This window comes from Salminus brasiliensis, chromosome 4, assembly GCF_030463535.1.
Source record: "Salminus brasiliensis chromosome 4, fSalBra1.hap2, whole genome shotgun sequence".
Lineage (NCBI taxonomy): Eukaryota > Metazoa > Chordata > Actinopteri > Characiformes > Bryconidae > Salminus > Salminus brasiliensis.
The window spans coordinates 20,249,713-20,270,661 of NC_132881.1; the positions used below are offsets into that span (position 1 = coordinate 20,249,713).

At 38.8% G+C, this 20,949-nt stretch overlaps 2 protein-coding genes across 5 annotated transcripts; both read right to left on the reverse strand.

Annotated features, from left to right (window-relative positions):
* Positions 1-767: 767 nt before the first annotated feature.
* gclc (glutamate-cysteine ligase, catalytic subunit) lies at positions 768-12,237 on the reverse strand. 4 transcript variants are annotated; one of them, XM_072677544.1, is made up of 16 exons: positions 11,688-12,237; positions 10,553-10,665; positions 9,842-10,024; positions 9,192-9,305; positions 8,791-8,822; positions 6,919-7,055; positions 6,715-6,789; positions 5,687-5,803; positions 5,421-5,559; positions 5,198-5,310; positions 4,974-5,066; positions 3,133-3,237; positions 2,947-3,028; positions 2,412-2,524; positions 2,040-2,160; positions 768-1,945 (listed from the first exon to the last, which is right to left on the reverse strand). In XM_072677544.1, exons 1-16 carry the CDS (start codon positions 11,835-11,837, stop codon positions 1,764-1,766), a joined length of 1,869 nt encoding a protein of 622 aa, XP_072533645.1. In that variant the 5' UTR covers positions 11,838-12,237; the 3' UTR covers positions 768-1,763. The 4 variants fall into 4 exon arrangements, with proteins under 4 accessions (XP_072533645.1, XP_072533644.1, XP_072533646.1 ...); XM_072677543.1 differs by having other exon boundaries at positions 8,791-8,849; XM_072677545.1 differs by lacking the exon at positions 11,688-12,237 and adding an exon at positions 10,903-10,988 and having other exon boundaries at positions 8,791-8,849.
* Positions 12,238-17,236: 4,999 nt separating this feature from the next.
* On the reverse strand, positions 17,237-19,253 carry klhl31 (kelch-like family member 31). The gene is made up of 2 exons (XM_072676816.1): positions 18,065-19,253; positions 17,237-17,969 (listed from the first exon to the last, which is right to left on the reverse strand). The coding sequence occupies exons 1-2, from the start codon at positions 19,237-19,239 to the stop codon at positions 17,237-17,239; spliced, it is 1,908 nt and encodes a 635-aa protein (XP_072532917.1). The 5' UTR covers positions 19,240-19,253.
* Positions 19,254-20,949: the final 1,696 nt, after the last annotated feature.

Sequence of the window (20,949 nt, forward strand, 5' to 3'; positions counted from 1 at the left end):
GTATAATCAGTAACACAGTTGAACCGAACGGCCGCTCTGTACGGGCTTAAGACCCAGTGCTAAAAATCACTGCTTACTAGGCGTTGACGGTCTCCTTCCCAAAGTCACCCGATTCATGTGGAGTCTGGAGAGAACCAATCACAGCGCGCCTCTCAGGCAGCTGCGAACAAGAGCAAAAAGGGCGAACTGCGCATGACACAGACACAAACTGGAGGGCCACAGGAGGACACACTGTACGGTGCAAATAACATCGAGCACCAAGAAGGATTTCTCTATTCTAAAAACCTGAATAAAGGGCAAATGTAATGTAAATATACCATTAAAAATATACCATTATTATACAAATGAAAATTAAACTGCAAGATCAGCTTGTTTTTTAATTCAGTGTTTTTGTGATAAAATTGAATAAATGTATCTTACGGCAGTTTAACTTCAGGGTAAGTTGTTTTAGGACAGCTAATCAGAACATTCACAAAAGTAGTCTTAAAGGCGCGCTAACAACATAACTCGTTTAGGTTGAGGAGAATAAGAAAGAAAAAATAGTTTTATAAAAATTAATGATGATTTATAAGAAGACCTGATTACACATGCATGTTGTTAGATATGGACAGATTAATTAAGATGACACTGATTTATGTATTGCTATTTTGTGAAACAGCTCAAAGTTTTGTTCTGATTATTATTTTTACATTTAATTTCTGTTGACTTTAATTTACAGCTTAACTTCCAAAAAAAAATATGTAAGCAAAGAATGTAAAGTGTAAAGATATGTACAGGAACTGCTTTATTAGGCCATATACAGACAGCAATGAGGCTGAGGCTTAGTCTGGTATAATGACCTTACAATAGTTCACTACCCCACTAACACCATTGTTTATTCAGTGTCTGAGGCCTGTGCACCCTCTGCCGGGTGACTAAAACATAGCTTCTGCTTTAAAGCATTAACTCTGATTTAAATCCATACATACAACACAAAGATAATGGTAATTAAGCCAAACAATCAATTGCACTCTTACGTGCCAATAACTTTTTTTCTTTGATAAGCTCATGACAGAGTTTTTTTTTTTAAATTGACACAAAGTGCCCTTTTATAATTACTACTAGGGGTTAATGCACAATGCAATGAGTCAAGTCACATGATATTTTACAACGACCTGTACAGCACCAAACCAGTGCGGTGTTTTTGAAAAGCTGTTTCATATAAAATTGCATATAAACCTGCCTTTGTATTTCTATTCAAAACTGAAGTCAAGAAAAATCTCAACACAGAGCAAAATCTGTTAAAGGTTACTCGAGACACCGCAGGTCAAGCTATTAAAACAATTTTGTCCACAACCAGAAAAAAAAAAAAAAAAGGGGGGGGGGGTGCACACCTAATTAATTTCTGAAAAACAGTTTTTACAGGATGTTTGAACAGTGGGGAAAAAAAAAAATTCTCTCTAAATGTACAAATTTAGTGTTTGCTACATTTACATAAATCTCACACCAACTCAGCACTAAAGCAAGAAACATGTACATGTTTCATCTCAATAACATTTGATCTTTTCAGGTATTAAAATAAGTCTCAACACTCACACTCACACTCACACTCACACTTTGGTCAAACCCTGCAACCAACACAGGCTTGCGTGCTTTTTTTTTTTGTTTTGTTTAATATTATCTCTCATGGCTCCTTTTTCCTGGACCACACTTCTTTTAATAAAACATTTTGGTCTTCAGTTTTCATGCAAAATAAGGACTTCAGAAAAACCAACAAACATCTTCTATTTGCCTCTGTTGACAGGTTCACCGATCAGTTCAGGGCATCCCTCCTGCCCCTTTGCAATTCGGTCACACTTCCTAAACAAGTCATAGTTGATTTTGTCTGTGATGATGCTGTCTTGCTTGTACTGCGGATGCTTGGCAACAAACTCCCTCATCCATTTGGCCATGGTCATCAGTTCTCCTGAGGATAATTAGTAGACAGCAGTGAAATATGTGAGGAAGGTTCAGTAATACATAGCAAATCTAGTTATTATAAACTACAATGATTTACATACCAGATGCTCGTTTCTTTATGAGTTTCAGGTAGTTCAATATGGTGCACCGTGTGTCTACATCCACCTCCATGTTCTCTAGGTAGCTGTTAAGGATTGGAATGAGGCCCTGGAATACTCCCTCCTGAAGATATGATACAATTAGCATTAATATATTGCATATAACTTGCAACAGCTTTTGCTTGTGACTCATTGGAGGTGGGCAATATGATTACACCATTATCAGGATAACTTGTTAATATTAAGGCTTAAAAACACAATGAACAACTACATATTATCTTATAAAGAGCATAATTAGTCCTATAGTTTGATGTAATGCAGCAAAAAAAAGGAAGATCAAATGAAAATAACTGTGCCAAGCATTTTTTCCCCTACCTTGCCATTTATGATTGTGTCAATGCTCATCAACATATACTCCTCATTGTCTCCATCACTCTCTACTCCATTCTGGGCTGCTGTGGCAGCTGCTTCAAACACTGGATTGCATCCTAGGAGGAAATCAGTGCAAAAAAAGACATTTATATATTTGGCCAAACCCTGCAACCAACACATGCTTGCGTGCTTTTCTTTTTTTTTTTTTTTTTATATTCTCTCTCATGGCTACTTTTTCCTGGACACTTCTTTTAATACAACATTTTGGTCTTTAGTTTTCATGCAAAATAAGGACTTCAGAAAAACCAACAAACATCTTCAAACACTGGATTGCATCCTAGGAGGAAATCAAGCAAAAACAAGACATTTATATATTTAAAAAAAACAAACAAACAAAAAAGATAATTTGCAGTTTCATCAGGTTTAAATACATTAGCATCTTTTCTGGATGCAATACAGTTTACAATACAATTAAGTAATAACTGGATAAAGGATAAAATATGTAGTTTAACATGAGTGGTTCTGAATGTTCTTTTACCTTTAAAGATATCCTTCCGAAAATAAAACATTCCTTCTCGCACTGCGTTTCGCTTCTGGGCAACTTTCATGTTGTCGTCAACCTAACCATGATAAATTAACAATGAAAATGCCTCAGCTTCTGGCAGTTAAGCCTGATAAGGATTTGCAAAAGTACAAATGTTTAAAATGAAAATAAGTGAAAAACCTTTGACAACGGAATAAGGAAGTCCAACTTGTAGGACAGGATCACACGAGTCAGGAGGACGATGAACACAACATATGCAGAGTTCTCAAAATCTGTTAGTTGAACCTATGTGACAGAATGCATATTACCTACAGTCATGTTGGTACTGAATATATTAGCAATCAACTAGTTAATTAATTATCAAAAACAAACCACAAAGCCAAACAACATTGAGTCATATTTGACACCCCCGTGCCAGTTGATGTGTCAAGTATAAACATAACTTAATTAAATGATGCAGGGCTGAGACATTCGGTCAGAAATCACCCGCTGGAATATTCCAGTATAAGGATCTCTGTAGTCTTGAGTGACTAACCAGCCAGTCATATAAATCTGTACAATATCGTACAGCCATAGACATAGCTATTTCCACTGGTGGCTATAACAGAGCTTAAACTCTTTTAGAGTAAAACAATCCACATCAATTAACTAATTGACCACATATGTAAAAAAAAAAACAACAAAAAAAAAACAAAACAAACAGGAATCAATTGCTCTGTATGGGTGTTGCTCTGAATTACAGGCTGTATTAGGAAAACAGTTTTGCTTAAGTGTACATATTATTTAACACTTTTAACAGTAACATTTAACTACTTATCAGTACTTTTGTACGTGAGGCGTTTAGATGGGCTACAGCAGGTGTAAATTTAGTAAATTGGCTCCGCTCGTGTTTTATTAAATAAGGCCCATTATGCACTAGTGAGCCACTTCACGACAGATTTGAAAATGTAAAAGTCAAATTTGCAAGATACATTTTGGAAACAAGTACTGGTGAACTTAAAACAGAATATTTTGGCCACAATCAGTAAAATGTATGTCTACAGAAAAACAGGCAATTTTAAAAGGCAAAGAGAGAGGAGGGGGGAGGGGTAGCTGAGAAGAATTAGGGTTTAATTATGATGAGTTGTCTTGCCACCTGTAGACCTCGAAAAAATTTTATTGGTGTAGGGAAGAAAAAATTAATTAATTAATAAAAAAATATATATATATCATGTATCCAAATGCCAAACTATATCTACAATACTGAATACATGATCCAAGATTGATTTAATGACTACTGAATAACGATCCTAAACATACCTCAAAATTCATCTCTGACTATCTAAAGAGACACAAACTCAAGCTTTGAGAATGGCCCTCACAGTCCCCTGACCCAAACTTGAGTTGACAGACCATAAACAAACTGGGCATAAAAGATGACCCCAAAACTGCAAAGAAAACTAGGAGGGACTTTCAAATGATAAAAACAAAGATTTCTAGCAGTCTACAGAAAGCCTTTGCAAGCCTTTGAACTTGTTACTTGAACTTGAAGTTCTGACTTGGTAAGGTGCCCAAACTTTTGCACAGGCTACATGAATTTAGATTTGTCCCCCCCTTTATGCTATGAAAGAGTAACCGTGCATTAGGCCAAAAAGTGTAATATTAAATTAAAATGGTTTTGGCCAAGGGAGCTTAAACTTTTGCTTACAACTGTATGATCTAAGTAAAGAACATGCTTTACAGTATTGTATGGTAATGCATGAGCTTAGAACACATTCTCTCACCAGCCCCTAGAGCATCGAACAAAAGGCAGCAGTTATGCTTGCAAATGATGTGTATTTACTAAGTATTACATAATTCATGTGCCATGATTATTCCCTTATTTCCAGACATGGATAGATATTTTAGAAGTTCCATTAGTCATTTGCAGGTGTACCAACAGTTCTGCAGTTTAGAGGACATTGAGAATGGCAGAAAAATGTAACCAAAAAACAAACAAACAAACAAACACCCATACACTCGAAGTCCATGTTTACACTTACCTCCATTGGACGGAATTCCACTCTCCAGCCTATGTCAGAGTTTGGAGGAGGTGGCTTAAACCTCATGGTCTGCCAGTTGGTTGACTGAAGATTCTGTCCATATTACGTAAACCATATTTTTAAATGATAGCCTATGCATCATAACATCTTGAACTGTTAAGTGGTTAAATGCTTTAGTAATGACAGTAAAACCTCCATTATTTCACAAATAGCCTTTTACATACCTCAAAATGGTCAGACTCATTCTCATCATCCAAATGAATCTTCTCCTCAAAGAGCGACAGTGGGTCTCGAATAAATAGGTGTGCAATGTGTTGGGCAAGCAACTTGTCAATCCCTGCAGTAATGAGATTACCGTAGTTTACGTTTAACCTTTAGCTCTAACTCCTTGGCAAGTAAGTAAGGATTATTTGATTTAGATTTTTTGGCTTAATATTCTGCCTCCACCTGCATCAAGGAGCTGTTTGTAGATCTCCTCATCCTTCGTGAGCTCTATATCATTGTACTTCTCACCACAAGAAGACAGGTAGCTGTCAATTGAATCATATCTTGACTTGTGGATTCTGAATTTATTGTTTTTCAGCGGCTGAAAAGCAAAACAAAAGACAACAGCTACAAACAGTGTGGCATCATTGTGTTTTCAATACAGAGAAAAAAAATATTTGCATGGCATTACGTATAGAAGCTCAGTTTTTATTTTTTTAACTTCTTACCTCAAGTCCCCTCTCCTCCCGAGTTCTGTCATCCACAGAGGCAGAGATCACACCCCAGCGACAGTCAATATCCGACACATAGCCACGATAAAACGGTGAGGCAGCGCTAAGGGCCATCTGCACATATTATATTTTTAAAATGTACTTTTTGCAAACAATGTTTTATGCAAGCACAACATTTCTTGCAAAAATGTAATTTTGGCTTATCAAAAAAAAATAATAAATAAAAATAAAAAAAAACTTTGCATTTGATGCGTTTAAAAGTCTGCCTCATGTTCTGCTGAAAACGGTAAGAGCAGATGTACAGATGTTCGGGTGATCATTCTAAATTTAGCACCTACACAGGTCCTGTTCTTTGGAAGGTGATAAGTAATATGGTGCCCAGCAACAGTGATCGTGTTACATTCAAAAGCTAGTTAGCAATGCGCTAAAAAAGGCAGAACACCTGTAAATGAAAACAACGGGTTAGCATAACTAGCTGGTTAATTATTAAATCCACAGCTGGAGTTTTTCCTTCCTGGTCATTTTGTATAAAATGATTTATAGTCGTATTTAAAACACAAAGGCAGAAGAAACAAACGATTGAAAGTAACCATGGTAACCATACATTATGTGATATTATGTGGGATAAGATGCTGCCTTAATGCTGTACCTGATATAGTAGGCACATCAGTCATGACACTAAAATTACATGTATTACCGTTTCCAAAAACACAAAAATCCTGAAACCAATTATTATTATTTATTTTTTTTATATAAACGCTTCCACCTTTAGTTTGATCAGAAAAGGCTGTCAACATTATCAAATATTAACAAAAATGTTTATTCCCTTCAACTGGCAAACTTCTGAAGTGTTAACACATTGTCATAAAAACATCTTTCCATCCAAACCATAGCTTATGAGCACAATTTTAAAGAAATCTACTGGTGCACAAAGTTCAAAATATACAAACTTCACATTCTTATGCATATACACTCAAAACATTAACAATGATTATTCTGCTCTGGACGGCTCCAGTCTTACTCACCACAATGGGGCAGAACGTGGCTAACTGGTCATACAGATATCGTGCCTCACTGATGCTGCAAGCCTGGAATGTGACCTACAGTAACAGGGCAATCATTCACCAAGTGAAATGAAGTAAATTAAACTTTAACAAGTATCTGAAGAGGATTTAAGGGAAAAAAAGGAAAAGATAAACCTGAACATAGCTTGGCATAGACTGCTCTACCTGAAGACAGCAGTTGCCCATTCCGAAGCCCATAGCATCCATGTAGATGTGGTTGGGGAGGACTGCACGTGCTGCCTCCCCATCGTCTTCAGGAAAGGTCTCCAAAAATGGAGAGGGGGTGTCCTTGTCTTTAAAGACTGCAAAGAAAAGGATTCTGAATGCTCCAACAGTAGCACTGCAATCTTGGACTAAAATGGTTTGGCCTGTACAGCTATGGAAAAAGTGTAGAGCTGCAACAGCTAATCAACTTCATTGACAGCCAATGAATTTAATAAACAATTAGTATGTCACATATTTGCGCATGTTTCTCTAAATAAAATAACACAACATAATATATGTTTTAATATAATAACCTGTTAGAAATAGGGCCAAAAATAAAGTTTTACTGACCATTCAGTACTTGCGGTTGTGTTAACTGCATAAAAAACATTTTAGCACAGTTCCGATAGCTATATAAGCAGGTGGCATATAAGCAAGGGAGCATGTTAGTTTATCTAAACTCTAAATTTATTTTATTGCTTTACTGCTCATTGTACTAGAAAAGGATCCCAGTTAATATGCACATTTATAAAGTGTGTTGCCTTCTCCCTTTTCGCATGGTCTCTGGGCGTGCACGTGGTGAATCTTTAAAAGACTTCCTAGGTAGGATACCCTCATACTTCTTTCATCTGCTCCGGTATCTGGACAGGCAGTGAGATGGCGGCACAAAATCATTTTCCGGGTCACCGAGAAGAGGAGGATCGGTAGGAAAAAGCAGTAACTTTTGGGGATTCTGGACGCAGCTCCGATGTCATGACACATCCTATTCCCCACACTGTTCCATTGGTTAAAATCTCGCATGTAAATAATTGTCCATCTTCACACGGCTGTCATACTTATATGCCACATTAAAATGTATTGAAAGATATTTACTGACCATTACAAAGAAGTTTTTAATCTCGATAAAGCATTGATATTTCATTTTATTTATTGTGATCACATATTAGCAAGTTCAACAATATAATATTGTTGCTTTGCTGGCATATAAAGCTGATATCAACAGGTTAAGATAGCTATCGTGCAAGCTAACCTTGTGCAAGATCAGCAGATAATTGGGATCCAAATAAAATAATAAAGCAAAAAAATAAATAACAAAAAACCTAAAACTCTGTGAAAGGGGTGGACCAGCTCGGCTGACTAACGAGTAGCATGCTAGATAAATTGGCTGGTATTGGGTCCTAAATGGTCCTTCTGTAAGATGACGAAACCAATCCAGAGCAGGAAGGCAAAATGGACACGGGAGCCTCATATGGACACAGGCAGAGTGTAAACAGGGAAATGAATGACGTTATAAAAGACAATGAACACTGGTTAAAGCATCAGCGGGGGTTCTTGTAACGCTCAACTTGGCGTCTGGTTACAGATAAAGTCCCGCCCTTCAATAAAAAAAATAAATAAATAAAAAAATTAAAAAATAAATAAATAAAAATTAAAAAAAAAAAAGAGAGTCAATCAGCTTGCTGATTGCTCTGCGAAGTTCAAGGCTCCGGCCAGACCATGTATAAATAAAAAGTTACTATTACAAACGAAGCAGGAACTAAAAAAACTAATTAAATTAATTAAAAAACTAAAGAACTAATAAAGAAAATGGAAGCCAAATTTACTGTCTCATATGTTTCTCCATTTTTCTTTAATGGTGACGCTGAATAATTAGGGAAATACGATTTAGTTTTGTAATATTTTATTGCTGCTAAGTTTTATGTATCACATTATCAGCTTTCAAAGTAAGGGAAGAACCCTGCATTCTCAATGATTTGCTACATTCATAATATAAAACACCCACTATTAACATAAGCATGGAATGGTACCGTTTCAAAGGGAGTAGTTACTCACTTGGTACGTTGATCACCACCTTTTCCCCTCTTCTGTGACGAATATTTCTGGTCAAAGTGCTGAACATGATGTGTGTGTGTGTGTGGGGGGGGGGGGGAGATAAAACACAGTAACAACATATGATCTCTTCTTAGGACACTGTGCACTAATTACACCGCTTAATTTTCTAAAGTGAGGCTTAATGAAAAATTAAGCCGGGACATGGCTTAATCCCTATCCATTTTAAATGCCTCACAGAGCTCACTCTTATACAAACAACTTTACAGCACAGTCTCAAAGGCCACTCCCTTCCCATAAGCCACACCATAAACCTGTTAGTGACAGTAAACCTGCAAGCAACAGATTTGAATCCGCAGCACACAAAGCCAGGCTGAAAACAAGGAAGCATACTTGGTTCACACCTGAATCGAGGGTGCCTGTTGATGGCCTCGTCAGGAAAGAAGAGGGACTTGGACACTCCTTTTTCGATGGGAGTAGGTTTGAATTCTGGCTTAGTAAAGCCTGGGCAACCTAACCTGAAACACATTAAAAGTGGTCAATGTGGTATAGAACTCAAAGAGGTAAGCAGCTATAGAAATATCTATATTCTTCAATTCGTTTGTGTAGAACAAAAAACAGCCTAGACACACTAGGACACACCCCATTCCAGTATATTCAACAAGGACAAGAATAATCTCTATGGGGCTAAGTGTGGAAAGACCTGTGAGTTTAACAACCCTTTATTCAATGCCTATTACAAAACTTTAGTATCTTGAGAGACTTAAAGTAAACAGCCACATCGCAAAAACCAAGGTGAAGCCAAGGTCAATGAAATGCTAGCTCAATATCAAAACAGTTTAAATGGAGATGAAAGATACACTGCTCATCAAGGGTAGTGTGGAGATCACATCAATGGTATAAAAGGTCAGATATTCCTTTAGTTGTGAAGTGCTAAACAGCTCAATAGGTAAAATTATTGCAAAATAACTAAAATATTAGCACTTTTTCAACTTTCTAAAATGTGAATGCATAGTAAATTTCACTGTAACATGCAACACATGTCCCACAGTACCTAGGAAATGATGTAATGGTGCACAGTGTTTCATTCTCGGTCAACACGGAGGAGGCCTCCCTCCTCCGCTTGCCCATGTTGTCCTCTACTGTGTTGAACTCGGACATTGTGCCCCCATAGGGTTGGCCTGGAGTGCCCTCAATCATGTAGCTGCCATATTCTGGCCTCCACAGGGTCGGATGGCTATGAGATAAAGTGAGAAAGATTATTTAAGATTAAAGTATGTGCGTCTGGAAGCTCTACTCTACGACCCAAATAATAATATTTTAAGAAAATATATATAAAACATTTTTAAAAATCATGCAAACAAGAAAGCACTCCAGTAAGCCAAGACATTCAACTGTGTTTGGCTACTTGGCTGGAGAATAAAACATGCTTTTGGTGCAAAGTGAGGTGGTGGTGTGGGGCAGGGTGGGATGGTTGGGTGATTTGTTGCATGCTCTTCAGTATGTGCAGCAGAGAGGCAGTAATAAGGAATGTTACAGCTTTCCCATTCCCTGAGTACATGAAAATAAAAGCCCAGCACATTTTACAAAGCAAGATTTTTCAGATAGCCAATTAACATAAGCCCAAAATCCAGCTTAGTTCCTACTGGACATGCTTGACATTGGGCTTAAGCTATCTGGCAAGATAATTTTTTGCTTTGTAAAACACCCCTCAGGTAAATGTAAACACAAGTACACTTCCATGCCAAACGGGCTGCATACTCACTTGGGGTTGATCTTCTCGCCTTTTTCTTGAAGCGTCTCCAAAACGTCCTTTCCATTCAGAACCAGGCGCACCTTTTTGTTGTTGTCGTCCAGCTCTACCATCATGTATTCCACCTGCACACAAATTATTATTCGCTGTGATGAGTACAACAGTAAATGCATTGCTTAAAATGTATGCTTAACATTACACAAGAGGACCAGTAGAACAACACATCTCGCTGGAGTCACTATTAATAACAATTTAGAAATAATTCTGAATGACATTTGGTGCGGAACTCAAATGCCTTTAAAACTTTTTTCCAGCATGTGTAACCCATGTGCACCCTCAATTTCTAAGAAATAACATTTTACATCACACCGCCATTCTGTCCCAGTCACAGTTCTGTCCGCAGTAAAAACGTGAACCCCTTTCACTCGCCAGTCCTGCTTTCCTCTTCTTTGATCCCCACAACACCGAGGCCGCTGTCTGACCAAGGGATTACTCCAAAACCAACAGCATTCCGGCCCGTTGGAAACTGGCCAGAGCGGTTACGAGGCTTACAGTCGAAGGGCGAAGTGTAGACAATGCAGAACCGCAGCAGAGACGCCATTTCACTCTCAAACTAACCTGAACTCAGTAAAACAAACAGCTCGTGGTTATTTTTCTAACCTATTCACAAACGTATGTTAACTGAATGTGCCCTGAGGACAAAACTAATGAGTGAAAGTGTGACTAAACGAGAGAGTGAAAACTGAAAAGCAGAGACGTCGAAATGGTTAGCACTACGTCCAGCCAACGTAGTTTACCTGGACCTGTTCATACAGCGAAGTAAAATGCAGTGATACTAATATTCGTGTGTGTGTGTGACGGTCTAAACACAAAACAAACAAATAAACAAACCTGTGTTTAAAGAGGAGTGAGCCGAGCCATGCACCTGCTCACGTCTACTCTGACTAAAACATTAGCAACATGCTAACGATGCTCCTCTCTGAGCACGACACGCAACTCCGCTTCAGACTTACACTACCAGTCTTAGCCAGAGCATCATTAGGTAAACGAAGATTAGAGACTAACAAAACGTAGCTAGCTAGTATAAAACAGACACACAAACAACAGTGTGTTGGCGTTAAGGCCATTCTTTGCTGAACGCCCTCACCTCGTCGCCCCATTTCAGCACGTCCTTCTGCCGGTCTTTCACTTTGTTGTAGATGTTGAGAAACTGCAGGATGCCGTGTTTCCTGACGTGGTCAGCATACTTCTTGGTCTCTACCCAATTTAACGGCGACCCTTGAGACAGCAAGCCCATAGCAAACTTACAAACAAGGACCGCTCGTACACTTGGCTAACGTTGGCTATTCACGCAGGCGTATTTACACCGGCTTCCCAACGAATGACTGCGACGTCTTGTTTCGGTTTCACGGAGAACAAAACAAAGCAAAAAGGAGGAAAGTAATATGCGTCGCGATCTCTTAGTATGTCGTAATGTTGACTTGCTAGCTAGCTAGTAAAGGGTGAGGCCTTAAAACCCGTTTAAATCTGTTGTTGTCCCGCACCGCTTTCCTTAGCAACTGTTGAGACACTATAACACCGTAAAAACTGCACCGAGTCACGGGGGGGAAACCTAGCCTAGTATGCCAGAATGCAAACTACAGACGAGTGCAGTCAAGCGGCCCGTCCCCCTTTTCCTCTTGCAGACACAATGTTGGTTGTGCTCACGTGACATGGTCAGGCGGAGGCACGTCATCTTATGACTCAGCAGGCTCGCGGATCGGCGTACGCGCTCGCTCCCGACGCCTCGCGAGTCACTTTGGGTTGGCGAACGTGTCGAGGTCCGTTTCCAGGGTAACGGCGCTCGAGCTGATTGTAATCATGACACTGCAAAATCTGAGGATATAAACATTAGCAACAAAACGTTGGGAAATGTATTATTATTATTATTATTATTTACCTAATCCTAAATCGTTCTTTACTTAGATAATACCAGCATTGTACATAATATTTACAGCATGGCTGCCCAATCCTGATCTATGGCAACCTGGGCTATATTTTCCCGAAACCATATTAGCACAATATGATGAGGTTTGAGCATCACACTAAACATTATCTCTATCACTTAACAAGATCTCTGCACTTGGGTTATTTTGTAAAACTGGGCTGTGCATAAAATGTGGATGTACTGGGCTAGCTAATATAAAAAAAAAAAAAAACATGAACTGGATCAGGTGTGTAAATGTTAACTTGAAGGCTCCCTTTCCAGCCAGTTAGCTTTTTAAAGGTGCCATAGAATGCAGTTATTGAGTATGTGACTAGAGTAAAAATGCTCAGTTTTACATTCCTTACATTCCATTTTCTTTTATGCTGTTTTCATTTTATGGTGGGCTTGTGACAAAAATGATAACCATACCAGGGCAGCCCACAGCCACATGGCATAGCCTAGTCTAGCCTGGATGAAGAGATTGAAATAGTATTAGCTTTTAGCCTACCACCTGACTTGCACCCACTCACTATCAGCTCTCCTCAGCCATCATGCACAGATCGCATGGCCTGATGGCTCATCACCAGGCTGTTGCATGGCTACTCACAGCAGCAGTTAGCTCTTATTAAAATAATTCTTAAATAAAATCAGCCAGGACTAAAAAGGTATATACGATTGAAATGTTGTTTGTTGTAAAAGATTAAATTAAAACATGCAGCTATTATGGATTATAAATCAAATCCAATCAAATTTATTTGTATAGCGCATTTCACAACTGCAGGTTTTCACAAAGCAGATTTACAGAATCAGTAATCAGTAAAAAGGCAAGATATCAACAACATAAGAAGACATGAAATCCTAAGACCCCTGGTGAGCAAGCCAAAGGCAACAGTGGCAAGGAAAAACTCCCTTAGAGCTAAAGGAAGAAACCTTGGGAACCAAGACTCACAAAGGGGACCCATCTCCCTCTAATCAGAAATATTTATAAATTATTGATTACTGAACGTTGCCGAACCACCAATAGTATTCTACTGCTCAGGCATGCAACATAATCATAACATGTCTATTATAATCATGGCATAATATAACTTAGTTTACTCATAGTAGTGATGGTAAGAGTAATGCGAGTAATAATAGTTAATGGTGGTAATATTAGTAGTGGCAGACAGTTAAGACTGTAGATTTTAACAAGGTCATTAGACAGGTAGCAGTGGCAGGAGGGTGTGAAACTGGTCTTCTACGGGTGGTCGGGGAGCCTAGTGGTTGGACTGGTGTGTGGCAGCTGGTTTGAGGCAGGTTGAGGGGAACCCAGCGGTCAGTTTTCTAACCAGTTTGGGCCGGATGAGATGCCATTTACTCTGAGAAGGTAAAGGGACAGAGTCAGAATGAATGTATAGAGATGAGAGAATGTTGAGCTGATTTCCATCTGCTCCACTGTCCACAAACTTGAGTGACTGTGTGGAAGCTGCGAGACGACAGCTTCAGCATCTCAAGTCCCTGTGCAATGAACCTTTGGATCAGCAACCTTTATCTAAGGGAAACATTAATTACCAAAAGCTAAACTAAACAGATGCGTTTTCAGCATAGACCTGAAAATTAAGACTGTGTCTGAATCATGAACGTTATCTGGAATGTTGTTCCAGAGTTTGGGGGGGCTTCATAAGAAAAGGCTCTTCCTCCTGCTGAGATGTAGGTCAAGATGTATATTTGTAGTTCAATAGAAGAATTTTATAGTCAACACAGAATTTAACTGGACAGTGATGAACAGTGGACAGTGATTTATACAGTAAAACTGTGACACTGCATATTATTGACACACGCTAGGGAACCACTAAAACTTATGTTGTTATAGTGTACACCTGTGTACATGTATAATGACAAAAGTATTTTTTACTCATGTTTTTAAAGAAACGTTAAATAAATAAATGACAAATCATCATTGTTTCTAAACCAACCGCCATTTCCAAATAAAAAACAACTTTATTTAACTGACAAAAGTACAAAGAAATGACTTTGATGTTTTGACTGTCCAACTTGATTGTAATTCACTAATATAACTAAAGTTTTAATATAGATGCTTGCAGCACACTCAGAAAATTTGGGACACAGGCAATAAGAGTGAAAAGTTTAAAGATTATGATGATTGAGTAGAAAACGATGATCCACCAAATCTCAGTCTTTGCTAGCAAAGATGGGTCATGGCTCACTAATTTGTGCCCAAAATCAGTCATCTCAAAAATGCCATTTTTCATAGGAAGAATGCAAAGAATGTAGGTATACACTGTACAAAATATAGTGAAAAGAAACCACTGTTGAATTTGTGTTTTCTTACTCAGAAGGTCTACTTAGTGCTACTGTAATAAATATAGCCACATGGGCTTGGGAGTACTTTAGCAAACCATTGTCACTTACCACATTCAGTCGCTACCCTTTGCATGCCAAAGGGTAAAAAGACCATCCAAAGACCTGTTGTCATCAAAAGCTTGAAAAGCCAGCATCTGTCATGGTAAAGGGGTGCATCATTGCCACAGCATAACATATTTGCATATGTGTGAAGGTGCAATTGATGTAGTGGTGTATGTACAGTGTCCCTGGACTGTTAAGTAGCAGAAAAGTCTTACATCAAGCAAGAATGGGTAAAAAGTATATAATGGGAATGGTTATGTAACAAAGTGACGAACATGCCACCGTCCCAACTTTTTTCAGTGCGTTGCAAATTGCTCACTTTCAGGCAAACACCTTATATCTCCAAAATTCCAGCTTTAATGATTATACTAAAACTTTAACTTTAAGTAGAAAGCAACATAAATTTATTTCATTCAGTTAGTCTTTTTGGGGCATTTTTATTGGTGAATTCTTTACTGTTGTCAGTGGTCCAATTTCAGGGGGGCGGGGTATATTTATAGCATTTATAGCAAGTATTTCAATGACAGGAAAATGGCATTAGACAAAAAGACACAAATGATGTCAGAAAATATATGGTGTGTTTTTTTTGCTAATAATGTTACTTGGTTGTGTGTACTGTTGATATTGAAAAATATGGTCATTCTTATCTACCTAATTGCATGCATAAATTGCTTTATAGGAGCTGTTCCTTGCCCACACACAACTTTCTTAGACAAAATGCACTGCAGAATCCTGTTCCTGTTTTGGTTTACCTTGCTTTAATTCCATATATAACATTGTACATGAATATTGACCTTGGCATAATACAGACCACTCCTTAGGGGTGTTGCTTGGCCTTTTACCTTGATCTGAAACTTTAGAGTCTCTGTCTGCTAGCTTGAGATAAGGTATTAACTATGAGCGTGTAGGGACCTGCCTCAGTCATTTACATTGCGTCACTTGTGAAATAATACAAGGTATGACATTGCAGAATCAGAGGTAGCCTAACCCTTTATTCCTTTATTCTATGATGAAAATAGCCATCACAGAAGTAACTGCACTACAACTTAGACTTAGGGGCCAAATTACACATACCAAATCTCTAGGGCTGTTTCTTGTCATAAGTTGTATAAGCTTGCACTTATTCACAATGTATGTAGTTTATTATTATTATTTATTATGTATTATTTATATAAGTTTCCTGTAAAGGATTTGTTGTCCATTGAGTAATGAAAGCAAGCTGAGTCAGCAACATTTTATAGGAATCTTTAATAAATATGCAGAACATGGACAACATATACGCATCAGCATAATTACAAATGTTTCTCTTTTCTAACCGGCCACATTGTTTTCCCCCAAATGTAGCTAACACACACAGTGTGTGCAGTTGTCACATTATTCAGTTTCTATGTACCTAAGAATATTTCAAATCTTGAGCTGTCAGGAATTTATCCAGACAGACCAGGTAAATAGCTTTGATTCCAGTAACCATTTTGACTTATTACAAAACATGCCACCACTGCCAAACTTGTCTCAACAAACCCCATTCAATGTTCATTATGCTCTAAAGTTTCCTGTCTTTTGTTGCTAAAGGCGTTTTGTTGCTACTGTGCTGTAAGGGCCTTTTCAAGAGTTGGATGGTGAACTAATCTGTTTCTGCCAGACCTACTCCTGGTAGGTAGGTATAGATCAATTTTAATACTTTGTTCCCTACAACAGTTTGTATAGAACTTGTATAACACTTCTAATAAATTGGCATAGTAAATGTTGAGCTCTTAGACCTAAATATAATTATTTGGTTACTTTAAAAGACTAGGTATATTTGCATTCAACTGCACCCATTGAATAATTATTGAAGAATTGGCCCCGCTTATAAGTGTATTTATTAAGTGAGTTGTATCTAACTGTTTTTATTTTGTAATTATCATCCATCCATACTGCCATACTATTTATAAAAATAATATAGTATAACAAAGATTATAGTAACAACCCAAACCTGATCTTATCATCAACCTTTAAACCATTTAAATACTTCCAATTTCCTCAAAAACTACACTTTAACTAAATTAAAATCATCCATTTAATATAGTGAATTATAAAAAGATACCGCTCATAAATACTAAGTGATATTTACTATTGAGAAGATACAGCATTAAAATGTATGTTCTTAGTAATGTAAAAAACAGTTCAATCAATTGTGACAATCAATTATGCCTATGAGATTATTATTAAATTTGAAGTTCCAAAAAATCTGGAACAAGTTGGTATTGCAACTGACAGGTAAAAGAGATTTATCACCTATTTCAGAATTATCAAGTGAACTACATTTCCCAACAGTATATCACCTATATACTGACAGGAGCAGATGAGACCGAGCTGGCCCTTGACTCTCTTGTCTTGCGGGTTGGGATGGTAATGACACAGCATGAGATGCCCACTGTTGCTTCAGGCAGCTCATCGTCCTCAGTCCATTCGTTAAGGTCAGGGTTGTACACCTGAATGCATTTTTTGTACTTTTTCTCCACTTCATTCCAGCCACCCAGGAGGTAAATCTTGCTATTGAGGGTGGCAGCACCTGCTGTGCTCACTCCTGTGTGCAAGGGGGCAACATAGCTCCACTGGCCTGAATGAGGATTGAAACACTCGACTGCCAAGACATCCACCCTCTCCCCGCGACCACCGAGCTGGCTGCCTCCAAGAACATAAGCCCGATCGGCCACAGTGGTGGAGCAATGCCAGCCTCTTGGGGTGCTGAGACTATTCTTATCCTGCCAGCTATCTGTTGATGGATCATAAGAACACACAGCTCTAGAATAGGCATTGTTGATATAACCTCCAGTTACCAAAATCTTGCCGTCTATGACTGTACTAGCATGGCAGCATCTAGGGACTTCCATTGGGGCCTTCATCTGCCATTGGTTGGAGGATGGAACATAGCACTCCATAGAAGCCTGGCAGCCATCAGAGTTACGTCCACCCACAGCAAACAGAAGACCATTGAAGGTGTTCAGACTGAAATGGGTACGCTTCTGTATCATGCTGGTGAGATGGATCCATGAGTTGAAACGGGGGTCATATCTGTGTGGACAAAAATAATATCCATTTTGAAGAGCTATTTTAAAACAACATTAAAAAAAACTCAAAACACCAAAAAAAAACAAAAAAACATTTACCTGCAGAAATTGCTGACGGCATGTTTCGCTTGGTTCCTAGCATCATTCTGATCTTCACCACCAGCCACATAAAGGAAGCCGTCTAAGACAGCCACACACTGGTTAAAGCTCTTTGCAGGCATTTCAGTAAGCCTATTCCAAATGTTGTCCTCATCTCTATAAAGAATGTCCCTGCTGAGGGACTTCTCAGTCAAGGCAGGTCGCCCACCCACAGTTAGCAGTACTCTTCGTCCACCGCGAACCTTGGTTCTTCTGGACTGCAGGATGTTCTGTTGGTATGGCAGCAGATGGTAATTCATGGCATCCACCAACAAACGGTGGCACTCTGGGTCTTGCATCATCCTGGGTACGGTCTGCACATGGCTTACCAAGTCCTGGGGCAAGATGGTTCCAAAGCGAATGTGCGTCAGCAAGTCTGGAGCATACTTCAGTCTCTTCTCATCAAAGTCCAGCCACTTGACGGCAATCTGAAAGGCTGTGAGCTCAGAGGGCAGTTGCAGGGAGTCATCTGTTAGGAAGTCACTGATCTGCTCATAGGTGAGCTTCAGGAACTGCTCCATTTCTGAGAATTCGATGAAGTTCTCCCGCATGAACTTCTGAGCTGCTTCCTTGGTTTCCTTAAGGTTGTATGTGTCAGCAATGTTGACTACATACATGCAGTTTTCAACACTAATCTCTCGCATTAGGAAGTCGCTGCACATCTTGACCAGGGTGCTGATCTGCAAAAGCATGGCTGCGGATATTGTACTGCCTATGGTGTACAGTGACAAGGTCAGTTTTCCAGAGTAGGCATATGTGATGGCTGTGGCCAAGCCGACTGGAGAAAGATCGCTGAGGTCGATTTTTTGAGTGGCTGGTTCCTTTTTGAGAATATTGTGGATGTACTCACTGCAGGAGGCCATCACAACTTTGTGGACATCAAAGGACTTGGACTTGGTTGCTACAGTCAGATCGCACAAGAAACTATCTTGCCTCATGTTGCTCAGGCCCTCCAGGAGGTTAGGAGCATAAACAGGGTCAGTGACCTCTGTTGAGATGCAGCTAAAGCCATTGCCACCTTCCAGAAGGGTATTCAGCCCATTGATTTTGTTAATCGGGCTGTCCTCCACCATGATTGTCATCTCATTGATGTCTGCTTTATTCTTCTTGGCGGCCTTGTTCTTTTTGGGTGCCATGACTGTAGCAGCTGGTCACAGCCAAGACCTTTAATGAGTAAATAAATGTTAAGAGACAAAAGTACAAAAGATCCTCTCAGAACAGAGATTATGATGAAGTTAGGACCTACAGCAATGGGGACAGTTTACTGTGTAATCCAATACTTAAGGATATTACAAACATTTTAAAGTACTATTTGAGTTAAATCAGGATAGCAGTCATTAAAGACTAAAGACAAAAAGATTAAAGACAAAAAAAGTGTATGATTCAATGATTAAGATGTAAAGATTAAAATGATTTGATTTTTAATTATTTTTAAAGAACATTATTAAGTCAGGCATGTTCACAGTACAAGTGATAGAACCAGATAGCTGAACTTTTATAAGCTATAATTGCATGGGTCCTATGACTACCACTGTAAAGAAACCTGAGTTGCTTTATCTACAATTAACCATATTACATGAAACCACGCAACAAGCCGTTTTTATTATTTATTTAGGGCTTATTTATTTTGTCTATATCTCTACCATTAAATTACGCAGACAGCGTGGTGAAAACGGTGGAATTCCCTTTTAACCCTGCTCCTGGCACCTCACAACATTTGTTTAGGCTACTTCTAAAATCACACATGCCAAAACTTGGTGGTGCATTGTTTTTTTTTATTACATATAATGTAGTGTAGCTTTCGTCTGAACTTTCATCTGCCTTAACTGAACTGATACAGCTCATAAAGAGCTTCATAGTCAGTTGAGCTCGATCAGTTGTGTCCATAAAACACTGCGAAGTACTGGGAGTCCCCGGGACAGGCATTAGGAAACTAGTTAAGGCAATATTATAGGCCTACATCCATATAGCTGTCATTCAGTAAGTGTCCCTGTTTATTCTGTCTTTGTGTAAATTCTCAATGTTACTCTCAATAGTTGTTATCGAATGGTAGCGTGTCACATTCCTCTCTCTCCATCTGTCAAGATTTATCACAACCATATCCAGGAATAGCAGCGCTGGATAGCTCCGGTCTGCCGTTCCTTTTATAGTCTTTGTGTCGCAGCCGAGGCCGCGTGTAATACTGGCTTTATATTGCAGATGTTGCGTTTATCGTCACCAGTAATTTGATCCTAAAAGATCAAGTCTTAAAAGATCAATATCCCCTAAATGTTCCAGATTAATTATAGAATCATTGCGCCGGGAGATACGGTAATTAAAACGTATCAGGTGGATCCAGATGACAAATTATGTTATTTTAAGAAATAAGCATTAAATAATAATGTAATCTTCATTAGATTATCTGCTAATGTTTCTTGAGAGATATGTTATACGTATAAACCACAACTTAAACCCGGTGTTTATTCGTCGTCCCTATATGTCTTTGAAATGAATAAAAAAAGTGTATACGTGTGAAAAAGTGAATGAAAAAGTGTATAAGTAGTAAAAAAGGACTAGGTCCCTCTGACCAATAATCCGTTGTGTAAAGCAGGCCTACCTATGCTGAGATGAAATGGGTGCCGGTGAAGGAAGAACTTGCACCTCCAAGTTGGTGTGCTGGAGAAAGAGAGAGAGAGAGAAAGAGACAGACGCTGTTCGAATGGTCAGTCAAGACTGCCAGCCTGCTAACTCCTCCTCTGACTCTGGCCCCGTGAGAAGAACGGGGTGAGGAGCCCAATTCGCAATACGACGTGGAGCACTCCCCCCCCCCCTCCCCTTTTTTTTTTACACGAGAGATCCGCTCAGGT